The 17,013-nt window shown below is 35.4% G+C and overlaps 1 protein-coding gene across 1 annotated transcript; it reads left to right on the top strand.

The window, feature by feature from the left end:
• Positions 1 to 5,023: 5,023 nt before the first annotated feature.
• Positions 5,024 to 15,966, top strand: LOC103260229 (DNA annealing helicase and endonuclease ZRANB3-like; the record flags this gene model as incomplete). Its single annotated transcript, XM_021712203.1, has 3 exons — positions 5,024 to 5,202; positions 8,897 to 9,128; positions 15,881 to 15,966. Coding segments are annotated over exons 1-3 (497 nt in total), but the record flags the coding sequence as incomplete, so codon positions are not given.
• Positions 15,967 to 17,013: the final 1,047 nt, after the last annotated feature.

Genomic DNA, 17,013 nt, shown 5'->3' with positions numbered 1-17,013 from the left:
CCTGCCTGTTCCATTGCCATCTTGCCTCCCTATAGACTGGTCATCTCTTAAACTGTACATGCACAGAATGCAACCCCTGGAAACCCAGTAGAAAGTAGAGTTGGGAGAATAAAGAAATAAGTCAAGATTTTAGCAGTATTGTGATACTAAAGAGACAGATCAGAGTTGAACCTTGTTGAGGAGAGAGATTCTTGACAAATTCCTACCTCGCTTTTGCTGACCACCAGAAGGGCCACTTCTGATAATAACTACTAGTCGCTGGAAATAAGGATAAAACTGAAATATACCTTCCCTTTAAACACCTAAAATGAAGTCTTAAAAGGAATAAGGCAAAGCAGGGTGGTTGAAGCCTGTAATCCCATCACTTTGGTAGGCCGAGGCAGAAGGATTGCTTGACCCCTGCAGCAACATAGTGAGACTGTGTCTATACAGAAAAAAATTAAACAATTAGCCAGGTGTGGTAGTGCATGCCTATAGTCCCAGCTACTCAGGAGGCAGAGGATGGAGGATAGTTTGAGCCCAGGAGTTTGAATTTGCAGTGAGCTGTAATTGTGCCACTGCCTGCAGCCTAGTGGACAGTGAGGTCCCACCTCAAAAAAAAAAAAAAAAAGGAATGAGGTATCTGCTGTTTTTCCCTGCCAAATTAACCTAATCCTCTTGGAGGTGGAGGAAGATAACTAATCATCCAAACTTCTCTAATTTTTTTCGTTTATGTTAACTGGTGTTAAATCAGAAAATAAAAGGGATGCAGGAAAAATAGGACCAAAAGACAGAATAACAAGAGAAAAAAGAAGTGGATCCCACAGGAGATCAGCTATTGGCTTTATCAAAGGACTTTAAAATTGGGATGAAAAGATGAAAAATTTCAACAGAGAATTTAACCTATTAAAAAGAATCTTTAAAATGTAAAAGAACAGATTCTAATAGCCACTTTAGATCTAAAAAATAACATCAGACTCGGTACAAGAAGACAGAATTAGAAAACTAGAAGGAAAAATGTTCAAATTTGTCACTAGATTCGCTTCCCAAAACATCAGCATCCTTATTATTATTACTTTATTTTGTTTTTTTGAGTCAAGGTCTTATTGTTGCCCAAGTTGAAGTGCAGTGGCACAATCAGTGTCCACTGCAATCTCGGCCTCCTGGACTCATGTGATCCTTCTACCGCAATCTCCTTGGCTCAGGCCATCCTTCCCTCTACTTCAGCTTCTGGAGTAGCAGGGACCACAATTGTGCACCACATGCCCATCAAATTAAAAAAAAATTTTTTTGTAGAGATGACATCTCACTGTGTTGTCCAAGCTGGTCTAGAACTCCTGGGCTCAAGCAATCCTCCTGCCTCCCAAAGTGTTGGGATTATAGATGCAGGCCACCATGCTCAGTCCAGGATTATTCTTAGTCCTACCTATACTCGTGCAAGTTTCCACTTTCTTCCCCTATCTTCACTCAAAGATTCTCTTTTTCTTTTTAAAAACTATTTAATTGACAAGTACAAATAATATTTACATATTTTTGGTATATAGCATGTTGTTTTGAAATATGCAAACATTGTAGAATGGCTAAATTGAGCTAATTAACATATGCATTAGCTCACATGCTTTTTTGTGATAAGAACACTTAAAATCTACTCTTTTGTCAATTTTCAGTGTAGCACATTCTTATGAACTATAGTCGCCATGATGTACAAGAGATCTCTTGACGTTATTCCTCCTATCTAACTGAAATATTATTGTCTTTTCTTCTGTGTGTTATTTCAAGTCCTATTTCCACACATCCCTCTTGAAGACATACATTCCTGATCTCAACAGACAGTATCAGGAAATTTTGATAAGTGACAGTCTTTGGGAGAGAGATGACTGACAGGTCAATACAGAACACTGCCATTAACACGAGAAGTTCACAAAAATCTAGGTAAACAGGTGACTGACCCCAAGTAAATTTAGCAACAAATAGGTAAGGTCCTAGTTGAAGAATCTGGGTCCCAGAGAGAGAATTCTACTTTCAGAAAATTAGAGAAGAAAGATCCATATTTCCAGAGAAATTGAAATTAAGAAAAAGGATTATGAAACCATGGCAGGAAAAAAACCAGGGACCACAACTATGCCACACACAAAATATGACCCACACACAAAATGTAGGGCCATGCTTCAGTTCCTGGAAGTGTGTTTACGGTCCAAAGTTGTTGGTGGTGAGGAAGCAGCAACACTAATAAACTCAAGCCAGGAAAAGATGTGTAATTGTGTTACCTTGAAGCCAGATTGGTCCCAGAGTCCAGTGATGTTTAGGTGGTTTCAGGTATGAAAATTGGAAAGCTTTGACAGCAGGGAAGCATACCAATTATTCTACCATACATTGGTGTGTTATTGCTCTGGCTCATGTTTACAAAACCAAGTTATAGAATAGTTTGTTATTTTCTCCTGGGGCTATATCTGCTACCATCAGGTAAATTTTACATTTGGCTTTATAGGCCTAAAGATTGGGTTGTATGCTATTCCTTTAAAAGATATAAAGAATATTATGGTGTTAAATAATTGAACTTTACAATAAAATATGTGGGCTGTGTGTGTGTCTACCTCTAACCCACTTGTTACCAAGCCCTGCCTAACTTGACTTCAGTTTTATTTTTTCATTTTTTATTGTTTGAGTAGGAGTCTCACTCTGTCCCCAGGGTGGAATGCAGTGGCACACTCATGGCCACCGCAGCCTCAACCTGATGGGCTCAGATGATCCTTCCACCTCAGCCTTCCAGGTAGCTGGAACCACAGGTGTGCGCCACCCCATCTGGCTAGTTTTTGTAGAGACAAGGTCTCACCAAGTTGCCCAGGCTGGTCTTGAATCCCTGGACTCAGGCAATCCTCTTGCCTCTGCTTCCCAAAGTGCTAGGATTCCAGGTGTGAGCTACCATGCCTGGCTCAATTTTGTTCTTAAAAGAGTAGGTAGAAAATCATTTTTATCTTCAAATACTTGATACAACATGAATAAATCTAAAACACATTTTGCTAAGCAAAAGAAGCCAGATTCAAAAGCCACATACTATGTGATTCCATATAGATGTCATTCTGTAGAAGGCAAAACGATCTTGATTTAATTTTAAAGCTTTTAGACTACATGCTATATGGCTCAAAACTTTAAATGGCAACTAATATTATTGATCTCTTCAACTGAAAGCTTGAATAGTACCTTACTCTCCCTTTTTAAAACTGCAGACAGCTTTTCTGTGCCTGGGTCTGAATTGTCCTAGGACATGAGTCATTCATTCACTCATGCATTCAAATAATGTTTGAGGGCACTTAATATATTTTAAGTAATAGACATAAATCACTTCCTAAATTCCATGTACTATGCTTACCTTTGGCAGATATTTTTCCAGGCAAAATAACACTTTTCTAAGCAAATCATGTTAGTTTATTTTTTAAAATTTCTGTTTGGTATAAATGTAACTTTGCTTGAATTATTGTCTTTTTTTTCTGACTGTTTATAGACATTTTACTTAGGGAGAGCACAATAGTATCTGTCTGAATAAGAACAAAGTAATTTCCCTCAGAGCTCTTGCCAAATACATTAGGGACACATACTCCATCATTGCCCAGTACACACTTCAGTGCTCACTCCTGAAACTCATTCAGATAGCATGTGCATCTAAATAGGCAGAACAGTTCTGAATTCAGTTTTTTGCTTCATTAATGTAAAATAAAGATTAAAAAAAAATGCAACCCAGAAGCCATTGGCTAAATCTTATGAATTGATCACAATATTATCACAATACTCACATTTTCTTTACCTATATATTTGATTTATTCTAAGATGGCTTTTTTGTTGTTAATAGCAGTAGTTAAAAGAAAAATGCACAAAACAAGGTTTTCTAAATGCACACTTGCTAAAAGTCCAAAACTTCCTTTTTTCTTTTCTTCTGTAATTTCTCTCAGCATTTAAAATTCATTTTTAACTCATTGTTTTAGGTTTCTGTGTCTTTTTTCTCTTTGAATAGAAAGTCTTTTAGTCTTTCTCTTTTCTGTTGTTCACTATAGTAACTACTTTAAAAAAAAAAACAAGGATTGTTGAGATAAAATTCACACTCCTAGGTAAATTCACCCCTTTTTAGTGTAAAATTCTATGAGTTTTGACATATGCATATAATCATGTAACTGACACTAACATCAAGACATAGACCAGCTCCATCTTCAAAAGTTCCCTCATGTTACTCCCCTTCCCCATCTCCAGCCGCTGGCTACCACTGATCTGCTATCAGTCCCTATTGTTTTGCCTATTCCAGAATGATATATATATAGCATGTAGCTTCTGAATCTGGCTTCTTTCTCTTAGAAAAATGCATTTTAGATTTACTCGTATTGTATTGAGCATGAGCTTGCTCCTTTTCTATTGCTAAATAGTATTCCGTTGTATGGCTGTATCATAGTTCCATTTTCCCTGCACCAGTTAAAGCACATTGTAGTTGTCTCCAGCTTCTGGCTATTATGAACACAACCAAACAATCAAGTGGGAAGGCACCAGAAACCTGGGATCTCATACTAGTTCTATATCAGTTACCTGTGATTTAAATAATCTAACCTCTCTGGGTCTCCTCCTTCTTTTGTAACATGTACATCATTTAGGGTTTATTCTGACTTTAAAATAACATGGTTTTGTGATATATAGGGAAAGCATTTACTATTGTATTGTCTAAGAGGAGAAACTATAAATAGTTAAGCATATTTTATAAAACTAAATTTTATGAAATCAATGTAACTAATATTTAAGAAATCAGTTAACTAATATTTAACCTTAAGAGTAATTTTATCTCTTTAAGTTCCATCACAAATTGGTCTGAGCATAATATAATTTGCTTAATGAATTTTATAGGTCCTTGTAATCTTGAATTTTTTTATTGACTGTGCAATCCAACTGATTTTACATTGAAAATTATTTTTATAATAATACTTTTAAATAAAACCTCAATAAATATTTTCTTTCAAAACATTTTAAACTTTATTATTAATATGTATTTATTTATGTTTTAATTTAGATGGGTCTAGGAAAGACAATCCAGGCAATTGCAATTGCTTACTTCTATAAAGAGGAATGGCCTCTTTTGATAGTGGTCCCTTCATCTCTGAGATATCCTTGGACAGAAGAAATAGAGAAATGGATCCCAGAGCTAGGTCCTGAAGAAATCAATGTTATTCAGAATAAAACTGATGTTAGGTAAGAACAACTTTTTCATCTTTAAGAACAAAAAGTATTCCTCATGTGTATTTAGTATATACTCATGTTAAGAATGAAATATCACCTATAGATAATTTAGAAGTAAGTGTGTAATGTGGAGAATTTTATTTTACATTTTAAAATATTTATTATTTACCTAAAACCCAACAGTATATTTAATTTCTAATTTATTTTATGATATATATTTAAAGTACAAAGAAGAACCCCAAAAAACTCGGAATTATTTTTTGGAGGAAGGGCCTATTGTGTAAGCGTTCTAGGAACCCATAAGCATCAGTGTACCAGCTAGCATTGTTGTGAGAGACTTCATTCAGCTTCAGTGAGTTTGTTTTTGGAGAGTCTCTCAGGGTGTTTGCCCATTTCATGATGGGTGATTTATATACCTGCCCATGCAGCACTGTGAGTTCAACAGTTTTTGACCAAAACCGGCATGACCCCTGTGTCCCTCCCTCCTTTTCACCTGATCTCGCCCAAGCGATTCCCCCCTCCCCAATGAAAAAGGCCTCAAAGGGACTTTTTGTCAGTGTGGAAGGGGTGAAATAAAAAAAGCGACAGAAGCACTAAATTTAAGGCATCAAAATTGACGAGTTAAAAAACTGTTTTGAGCAGTGGAAAAAGCATCTTGACAGGTGTATTGCATCAGACAGAGAGTATGTCGAAGGTAACTGAAGTTTAAACATAAGAATGAATACACAATTTGTTCAAGTAAATTCTGGGGTTTTTGGAAATGTGAAATATGTATACCTTTGAAGATATATACATCTACTTTATACGTACCTTAAATATACTTTAAGTTAATTATTTTAGAGCTCAAAAATAGATCTCACAACTTTTCAGTAATTAACTTGAAGCTTTATGATCAAGCAACTATGGTAGATTTTGCTTTCCAAGTGGTTAGTTAATAAGCAAGTTTTATGTATAACTAATATTAGCAAGTTTATTTTCTTTATTAAGTTAATTTATAATTTTTCTATTTTATATCTTGAACATATTTACTTTGTTATTATTTGAAGTCCTCAAAAAGTTTATTATAGTGTTGCTAGTAATTTTTATTTTATTTTGCTTTCTAGCCATTGGTATAAGACAACCAATTTGAATACTGATAAGCTATTACACTGAATATCTTGGTAATCATTCAAAGTATCATGTTTCCAGAAACTCAAAATTATCTATTTCTCAGCCTTAAATAAAAAGCAACACATCTACCTGAAATATCTATCTTTTAATACTTAGAATTTTGATTGTGATATTATTGTACTGTATTGTATTCTCTAAGATTGTTAACATAAAAAAAACTTTAGTAGAAATATAGTTGGCCTTCTGAATGTGGAAGGGGCTATTCAATGCACATTGAATTCAGGGCACTGAAATAGACAAAATAGATGGAGGGCCTTTTCTCTTTCAACTTTGGAGCCCTAATTAATGGATTATACTTTTATGGGCCCAAGAAAATGTGGGCACTATTTACATAGCAAAAATAAAATGTAGAAAATCATTATGAATAACTCTTCTCTCCAAAAAAACTGCATAAAATTGAAAACACTTAAGAATTTAGAGAACATAGACTTTATTAAGGCCTCTATACCTATCTTCTGTTGGCTATACTTTATTTAAATATTTACATTTAAATTTTCTTAAAATATGTCTCTTCTATTAGCTTTCATAGCGTTTAGGTCATCTAGTTTTCATTACTTGGGAAGTACACTCTTGCAGTTAAATAGTGGCTAATATTTTTATCTGAATAACATTTGAGATATTTTAGATAGAATTGTATCAAAGTGTATGTTTTCCAGTGTCTTCCAGGTACCTAGAGAAACAGGTTGAGGTATATGCCATCATATGTTTACCACAAATACATATTCTCCCTGGCACATACCAGTTATTCCTGGACCATTTACTAATCAAGATATAGCAGTCTTGATGCAGTGTCCTTTGAAGCCCTTTTCTTCTATTTGTTGCTCTTAGTATACCTAAGTTAGTAATATTAACTCTACTTTTCTTTTGTAGGCTCTTCTGGTGGTAAAGTACAGTGAGAAAATCATAGATCTCTGTATTAAGTAGATTTATACAGGGCTTAAAATGCAGTTGCCACTTAAAAAAAAAATAAAAGCAGTTGCCATGGTGGTACTGGCTATTTAGAATCTCAGCCTTTTCTGTTAGGGAATAGAGAATTGCAGAAGACTGACTCTGCCCTGTATTTTTCCCCGGGGACAGAAAGTACAAAAGTGATATGTTTTAGTGTTAATGAGTTTATTTATCTAATTATTTAATTCTATAAGCTTTCATTGAGATCATAGCCTTATATATACTAAGATGAATAAGACACATTCCCTGCCCTAACCAGTCTCATTATATAGTAAGGGAAATAAACATGTAAATGAATAACATAAAGAATATTACAGCTGTACTCAGTGATTCTCTCTCTCTCTCTGGGTTTTTTGTTTTTGTTTCTTTTTTTTTGAGTTGGATTCTCAGGCTGGAGTGCCGTGGCACACTCACGGTCACCCCAGTGTCGACCTGCTGGGCTCCGGCAATCCTTTCACCTCAGCTTTCCACATAGTCGGAACTCGAGGTGCACGCTACTACGCCTGGCTAATTTTTTATTTTTTTAGGTATATGCCATCATATGTTTACCACAAATACATCATAGAGATGAGGTCTCTCCACTTTGCCCAGGTGGGTCTCGAACCCGCGGGCTCAAGCAATCCACTCACCTTGGCCTCCCAAATGCTGGGATTACAAGAGGAGCCACCAAGCCCAGCCAGCTAAGTGATTCTCTACGTAAGGTGGTATCTTTCTTCTCTTCTGACCACACTCCATGGCCTCAGGCCTACGGGCTTTTTTGTTGGCACTGACTGAAAAACTCCACTGACCTTTCACGGGTGGAACCAGGAAGCAAAATGCCCTGCGGTGCATTGAAGAGCCCTGTTACACTATGTGTTATCCTGCTCAAAATACCAATATCACCCAGGTTGAAAAACTGCTATCCAGCCAGACTCGGTGGCCCAGCCTATAATCCCGCGCCTTAGGAGGCTGAGGTGAGTAAATTGCCTGAGTCTGCGGTTTCGAGACCCGCCTGGGCAACTTGGCGAGACCTCATCTCCACAATAAATCAAAAAATCAGCCGGGCGTGATAGCGCACGCCTGTAGTTCCGGCTACTTGGAAGGCTGAGGCAGAAGGATCGCCGGAGCCCAGCAGGTCGAGGCTGCGGTGGCCGGGAGCGGCCACTGCACTCCAGTCTGGGCGACAAAGTGAGACTCCAACTCAAAAAAAAGAAAAACTGCTATCCTATTTGTGTGACAGTTTCTTCAAAGAGTCAAGTAATATTTAAGTATCCACTTTATGCATGATCCATAGAAGCAAATATTGTCAAAAAGTAATGTTCTTATCCTAATAAAATGTGGCTTGCTGGATGTCAAAATATTTCAAAGATCATTTGACCAAAATTTTGGTTTTTGTCAGCCAAAATTTTTCATTTTGGATCCTGGGTTAATATGTTTTAGAACAATAAAACCTTAAGAGAAATTGAGTGTTAGTGGTAGTACCATCTCCTTTTATTTTTACCATTTTCTTCTTTCTTCTCCTCTGCATTTTTCCCAAAAGTGTTATATTGTTTATGATAAATTGTTACTGAGATATTTTTAAAGAACATAGATTTTTTTTTTTCCCTAGGAGAATATCGACCAGCAAAGTGACAGTTTTGGGTTATGGTCTTTTAACCACAGATGCAGAGACTTTGATAGATGCACTGAATAATCAGAACTTCAAAGTAGTTATAGTAGATGAATCACACTACATGAAGTCCAGAAATGCAACTCGCAGCAAGATTTTATTGCCAGTAGTACAGAAAGCCAGACGAGCCATTCTTCTTACAGGAACTCCAGCTTTAGGAAGGCCTGAAGAGGTATTAAAACCCTTATACTTGGGGTTTAAAATGGAAAGTTGAATCAATCACCTGTTTTGTAATTTTTAATTTCAAATTAGATGACTCAAATGCTGGAAGAGTATATTGGGAATTTATAGACAGCTACTAATGATTAAATATGTGTTCATTATTAGTTTTACTCTATTTATATGTAAAATATAGCCAAGCTTACAGGTATATATAAAAAATAGCTTTTACCTTTATTATAAGGCTTCCATATTTTGTACAAATTTGTAATATTCTTCACATGTGTTTTTGAGGATCATATAGTCTTAATATTCATTTATTCTATTCTACATTATAGCCTCCTTAGGATTGGGGTTGAATCTACTTTATTTCTTTTATATTGCATTGCACAATTTGTCTGTTCTTTCACTTCAAGATCCCCATTTAGGAATATAGAGGGAAGTTCAAGCTTATGTGCAAACCAGATAAGGTATCTACTTAGAAAGGAGTAATAAGGCATTTGTTTCCCATTATCTTTTGCCACTCTAAGAGGTGGGTAAAATATGGAATGATTAAAGGATTGGGAAGAAGAAATGGTTGGTGAAACTCTTATGAGACTATAAGTTCAGTGTTTCCTAAGGAAGCCCTATTAACTAGTGAGCACTGAATTATGGAAAAAAACATGTGCTTGCTGTCTTATAGGGTTGCTGGAAGATTTAAAGGAAATATTGCTTTGAAAGTAGCTTTATGCCTTGGCACGTAGTAAGCACTCAACATATGATAGCCATGATTATATTAATTATTAAGACAAGCCTTGTCAACAGCTATTATCATTGCATCTCTAACAGTATTACCTAGCCTCTATTTTAAAATTCTATCCTGGAAGCCTTTTGAGATACACTTAACAGTACATAGATAGTGATGACAAAATGCTTAATTTTACCTCTTTTTTTTAATTTTTGGATACAGAGTCTTGCTCTATTGCCTGGGCTAGGTACAGTGGCACGATCATTGACCTCCTGGACTCAAGCAATCCTCCTGCCTCAGCCTCCTGAGTGGCTGGGACTACAAGAGTGTGCCACCATGTCCAGCTACTTTTAAAAAATTTTTTATAGAGATTGGGTCTCACTATATTGCTCAGGCTGGTCTCTGTCTTCCCATCTCAGTCTCCCAAAGTGCTGGGTAATTTTACCTTTTATATTTTTTTACTGTTGGATACCCACTGGCAATGGGAAAGTAGACCCAAGTAATTAACTTTTGTTTCAAAATTATGTCATTGAATAATAGGAGTGATTGTGGTTTTAAAAAAATCATGAAACATACATTCAAGAAAGAGAGTTTGTAAAAGACACATATATTTTAAATGAAAATTTGAATATGCATCACTTATTATCTAATATAAGAAATAGAACATTAATAATACAACAGTGGCCCTTGTGTCCCACAGTGATCACATGTCAGTACTTTTCTCCCTTCACTTAGGGTAGACACTTTTCAAAGCAAGGGTAAATCCCAGTTTTGTGTGTCCTCAGGATTGTATGATTTGTACTTGGTACTCTTTAAGAAAAAGAATATAACATTTAAAATGCTAAGTTATGAGTTTGAAATTGGGAAGTGTGAGTTCTCTAATTTTGTTTTGTCTTTTCAAGATTTTTTTTTTTAATTGGAGTCTCACTCTGTTGCCCAACCTGGGTAGTGGCACACTCATGACCACCCCAACATCGACCTGCTGGACTCCGGCCATCCTTCTGCCTCAGCCTTCCAAGTAACTGGAACTACAGACATATGCTACCACGCCCAGCTATTTTTTTTTTTAATTGTAGAGATGAGGTCTCACCAAGTTACCTGGGCTGGTCTTGAACCCATGGGTTCAGGGAATCCACTTGCCTTGGCCTCCCAAAGGACTGGGATTACAGGTTGAGCCACTGAGCCCAACCTCAAGATTATTTTAAATATTATGAATTTAGGAACCTTGAATTTTTGTATGAATTTTTTCTATCAACTTGTCAGATTTTACAAAGAATCCAACTTGAATTTTTGTTTTGTTTTTTCTAATTGGAGTCTCACTCTGTTGCCCAGGCTGGAGTGCAGTGGCATGCTCACAGCCACCCCAGCATCGACCTGCTGGGCTATGAGTATCCTTCCGGCTCAACCTCACAAGTAGCTGGAACTACAGGCACACACTACCGCACCTGGCTAATTTTTTATTTATTGTAGAGACCAGAGCTCACCATGTTACCCAGGCTGGTCTCGAACCTGTGGGCTCAGGCAACCTTCTCAACTTGGCCTTCAGCTTGAATTTTATAGGTATTGTGTTAAATCTATAAATTACTTTGGGAAGTATTGCTATTTTAACAGTATTAAGTCTTCTAACCCATAAACATGAGCTATATTTTCATTTATTTGGGGGTCTTTAATTTTTTTCCAACAGTACTTTGTAGTTTTCACAGTATGTGTTGCACTTTTTGTGTTAAATTCATTCCTCAGTATTTTATTTATATTTTGATGCTATTGTAAATTAATTTTTCTTACAATTTCACTTTAGATTGCTCATTGCTAAGCATAGAAATCCAATTGATTTTTGTGCATTTATCATGTATCTGGCAAACCTGCTGAACTCATTTATTAGTTTTAATATTATATTAGTGAACTCCTCGGGTTTTTCTATATACAAGATCATATCACCTGCAAATACATACAGTTTTACTTCTTCCTTTCTAATTTCAGTGACATTTATTTTCTTACCTAATTGCTCTGGCTATAACCTCCAGTACAGTGTTGAATGGAAGTAGCAAGAGTGGGCAACCTTATTTTGTTCCTCTTCTTAGGGAGAAAACATTCAGCCTTTCACCTTTAAATGTGATGCTAGCTTGTGGGTTTTTCCTAGATTTCCTTTATTAGGTTGAGGAAGGTCCTTTTTATGCTTTGTTTTTTGGGTGCTTGGTCATGAAGAAATGTCAAATGTTTTTTCTACATCTATTGAAATGTTTTTTGTTCTTTATTCTACTGATATAGTGTGTTACATTAATTGATCTTGGGATGTTAAAACAGCCTTGAGTTTCTAGGATAAATTTCACTTGGTCATGGCTTATAATCTGTTTTATATATTGCTGGATTTGGTTTGCTAATTTAATGTTGTATTGGTTATTATGTCTATATTTGTAAGAGATATTTGTCTGTAGTTTTCTTGTGATGTATTTGTCTGGTTTTGGTATCAAGGTAATACTGCCCTCATATAATGAATTGGGAAGTATTCACTTCTCTTATGCTTTTGGAAGGGTTTATGAAACATTAATATTACTTTTAAAAAATGTTTGATAGAATTCAGTGGTGAAACTATGTCGACCTGGGCTTTTCTTTGTGGGAAGTTTTGGGATTACAGTAGTCGTTCCACTTATCCACGGTTTTCTTTCTGTGCATCCACTTTCTGCAGTTGCAGTTACCCTGATCAACTGCGGTTCAAAATTAGCTTAGTACTATGTAGTAAAGTAAGATATTTTTCAAGAAAGAGAAAGTGTGCAAGGGAGCACATTCACATAATTTTTATTACAGTGTATTGTTATAATTTTTCCATTTTATTACTAGTTGCTAGTCTCTTACCATGCCTAATTTATAAGTTAAACTTTATCATAAGTATGTAGGTATAGTATAGGAAAAAACATAGTATATTTAGGATTCAGTACTATCTGTGGTTTCAGGCATTCACTGAGGGTCTTGGAACATATCTCCCATGGATGAGGGGGTACTGTTCTACTAATTCAGTTTCTTCATGGAGTGTATGTCCATTCAGATTGTTTTTCTTCTTTAGTCAGTTTTAGTATTTTGTGTCTTTCTAGGAATTTCACCATTTCATCTAAGTTATCTAATTTTTTGGCAAAAATTGTTTATAGTATTCCCTTGTAATCTTTTGCATTTCTGTGAGGTTGGTAGTAATAACCCCACTTTCATTCCTGATTTTAGTAATTTGAGTCTTCTCTCTTTTTTTCCTTGGTCAATCTAGCTGAAGTCTTATCAGTAATATTGAGCTTTCCAAGAACCAACCTTTGGTTTCATTGATTTTTCTCTGTTCTTTTTCTATTTTCTATTTCATTTAATTCTGTTCTAATCTTTATTGTTTTCTTCCTTCTTTTTGCTGGAGTTTGGTTTGCTCTTCCTTTCCTACTATCATAAGTTGAAAAGTTAGGTGGTTGATTTGAGTTCTTTCTTTTTTAACATAGGCATATGTAGTATTTATTTTTTCTAAGCACTATTTTTGCTTCAACTCATATTACGATATGTTGTGTCCTCAGTTTCATTTATTTCGACATCATTTATATTTTCTAATTTCCCTTGGAATTTACTCTTTGACCCATTGGTTATTTAAGAGTATGTTGTCATATAAAAAGAACGTAAAGCACTAGCTGGGTGCAGAGGCTCAAGCTTTTAATCCCAGCCCTTTGAGGGCCAACGCAGGAGGATTGCTTGAGTGCAGAAGTTTAAGACCAGCCTGGGCAACATAGCGAGACTAGTCTCTATAAAAAATTTAAAAATTAGGGACATGCACCTACAGTACCAGCTACTCCAAGAGGCCAAGGTGGAAGGATCACCTGAGCCCAGGAGGTTGAGGCTGCAATGAGCCGTGATCGTGCCACTGCACTTTAGCTTCAGCAACAGAGTGAGACTCCAACACAAAAACAAAAAAAGGAGGTATAAGCTGAAGTCACTCTAGAAGACACTTTGGCAGTTCATTAAAAAGTTAAAACGTAGCCGGGCTTGGTGACTCAGCCTGTAATCCTGCAGCTTTGGGAGGCTGAGGTGAGTGGATTGCCTGAGCCCGTGGGTTCGAGACCCGCCTGGGCAACTTGACGAGACCTCATCTCTACAATAAATAAAAAAATCAGCCGGGCGTGGTAGTGCACACCTGTAATTCCGGCTACTCAGAAGTCTAAGGCGGAAGGATCGCCGGAGCCCAACAGGTCCAGACTGCGGGGGCCGGGAGCAGCCACGGCACTCCAGTCTGGGCGACAGAGTGCAACTCCAACTCAAAAAAAAAAAAAGTTAAATGTAGAGTTACTATGTTACTATGTGACCCAACAATTCCATTCCTAGGTTTATACCCAAGAGAACTGGAAAAATACAGTTACAAAAAAAATTGCCTACAGATATATAGTAACATTATTCATGATATCCAAAAGTGTAGAAACAAGTAAAATGTCAGTTCATGAATGTACAAATAAATGTAGTATATCCATACAATAGAATATTATTTGGCCATAAAATGGATGAAGTACTGTATATGCTGCAACATGGACTAACCTAGAAAACACTATGCTAAGTGAAAGATTCCAGACATAAAAGGCTACATATTATATTATTCTATTTATATGTAATGTCCAGAATAGGCAAATTCATAGATACAGAAAAGTAGCTTCATGGTTGCAAGCATTGGAGGGAAAGGGAAATGGGCAGTGACTACTAATGGATATAAGGTTTCTTTTGAGTGTTATAATATTCCAGAATTAGACAGTAGTGATTGATGTACAAATTTATGAATATATGAAAAGCTACTGAATTGTATACTTTAAAAGTATGAACTTTGTGATATATGAATTATATCTCAATGAAATAGTTGTTTTTAAAAAGCATGTTAAAGTAACAGTGGAACACTACTATGATGTGCAACCTATCAGAGTTGTGAACCTGAAAAGATTTCATGATATTTTTTGATGGAATTGTAAATTGGGAGAGTCATTTTACTGGACAGCATGGTAACTTCTGTCAAACTTTTAAAAACATATACCTTAAGCCTGGTGTGGTGTCTCATGCCTATAGTCTCAGCACTTTGTGAGGTAGAGGCGAGAGGATTGCCTGAGCCCAGGGATTCAAGACCAACATGGGTAGCTTGGTGAGAACTCATCTCTACAATAAATCAAAAATTAGCCGGGTATGGTGATGTGCACCTGTAGCTCCAGCTACTCAGAAGGCTGAGGCAGAAAGATCATCTGAGCCCAGCAGGTTGAGGCTGTGGTGGCCACGAATGTGCTGCTGCATTCCAGCCTGGGTGACAGAGACTCCAACTCAAAAAAAAAAAAAAACCCAAAAAACATACCTTAAACTCATCTATTCTATTTCTAAAAAGATATCTTACAACCCCTCTAATATTAATAGTAATACAGATGAAGGGATAGATAGGTAGATAGACATATGATTAGTAGATATGGATATAGCTACTTATAGCTGCATATTATACATATATTTAGATATATATATACATATGCATAAGTCTATGAAGTTATTAATTTTTGTAATTGGATAAAAGCTAGATAGCCTATATGTCCAAAATTAGGAGTCTGCTTAAATATGTTACAATACATCTGTATAATAGTGGGTTGCTATTTAACCTTTAAACAGTGCTTTATTGTTATAATATTGCTTATATAATTTTCAAAACTAAAAATAGATATACATGAACTTTAAACATGTATAAGATATGTTTTATGGAACAGAATTCTAGTTGTGTAACAGTAGGCAAAATATGATCCTCTTTATGTGAATAAAAGAATATATACATATGCTTATATAGACATAGAAAAATGTATACATGTATATTTATGAAACAGATAAGTTATCCCTAAAGAGTAGGATGGCAGGGATAGGTGTGAAGAGGAAGGAAGTACCTTGAGGAAGAAGTAGTAGATTTTTTGTTTATACTTTTTATTATTTTATTAACTGGTTTTATAATAATAACATTATAATAATTTACTTGAAAATATTACAGCATATTGAGAACACTTGTGTTGTTATAGCTTTTCATGCAGATTGAGGCTCTCTTTCCACAAAAATTTGGAACATGGACTGAATATGCCAAAAGATACTGTAATGCACATATCAGGTATGACGAACTATTTCCCATAAGCTTTTTCCTCTCATATTTGTTGTGAATATTAAACTTTATTAGTCATTATCTTTGTTTCAGTGTTTTCTAAACGTATGGTAGCTATGGAATAATTTCTTCAAATAAAACTTATGTGGATGACCTATATGTAAGATAAATAAAAGGATTAGATAATGGCAAAGTTTTTCTTTATTTTTAATTTCTATCTTCCACTTTTTAATTTTTGAAATTATGTACTTATCTTTATTGACTAAATAGACATGCACATTATACAAAGTGAAAAATGTTTCTTTCACTCTTATCTCTGAGCCAACCATTTCCCTTCCCATATAAACAGTATTGGCACTTTCTTGTGAATTCTATTGAAGATACTCTGTACATGAACAAGCATGTAAGATTATACATGTATAATATAATTTCATCTTATTTCTCTATATAGAATAGCATAATGTACACATTATTCTGCAATTTGCTTTCTTCATTTATTATATATTGGATATCTTCTCATATCAGTTACTGAAACAGCTTTGATACTCATTTTAAATGCTTCATGTATTCCACTGTTTGAAATTTATTTATGCAGTCTACTCTTATTGGGCATTCGTATACAGTATTATAGCTATTGCATTCAATGCTGCAATGAATATCCTTGTACATGTTGAGAGATAGTATATTATACTTTTTAAGAACATGGAAATTTACAGCAAGACCACCTGTTTTATTGTCATATCTACTACTTACCAGATGTTTCATTTTTAAAAAGTACCTTTACCTTCTCAGATCTCTTTTTCTTCAGCCTAGGAACAGAATAATTATGCCTGCCTCAGAGAGTTATTATGAGACTTTCATTAGCTAATATTTATAAAGGACTTAAATTATGACAGTGCATAGTGAGCACTCAATAATTGTTAGCTATTTTAATATTTCATGTCATAAACATGGGGAAAAATCTAAGATAGATTTATAGAAGTGAAATTGCTGGTTTAAAGGGCATGTGCATTTTCACATTATTAGATTTTTCTAAATTATGCTCCAAAGAAGTTA

Source organism: Carlito syrichta, unplaced genomic scaffold, assembly GCF_000164805.1.
Source record: "Carlito syrichta isolate Samal-C Ts95f unplaced genomic scaffold, Tarsius_syrichta-2.0.1 Scaffold88829, whole genome shotgun sequence".
Taxonomy (NCBI): Eukaryota; Metazoa; Chordata; class Mammalia; order Primates; family Tarsiidae; genus Carlito; species Carlito syrichta.
Note: the sequence above shows the minus strand (reverse complement) of the source record. Positions and strands in the feature narration are given on the sequence as shown.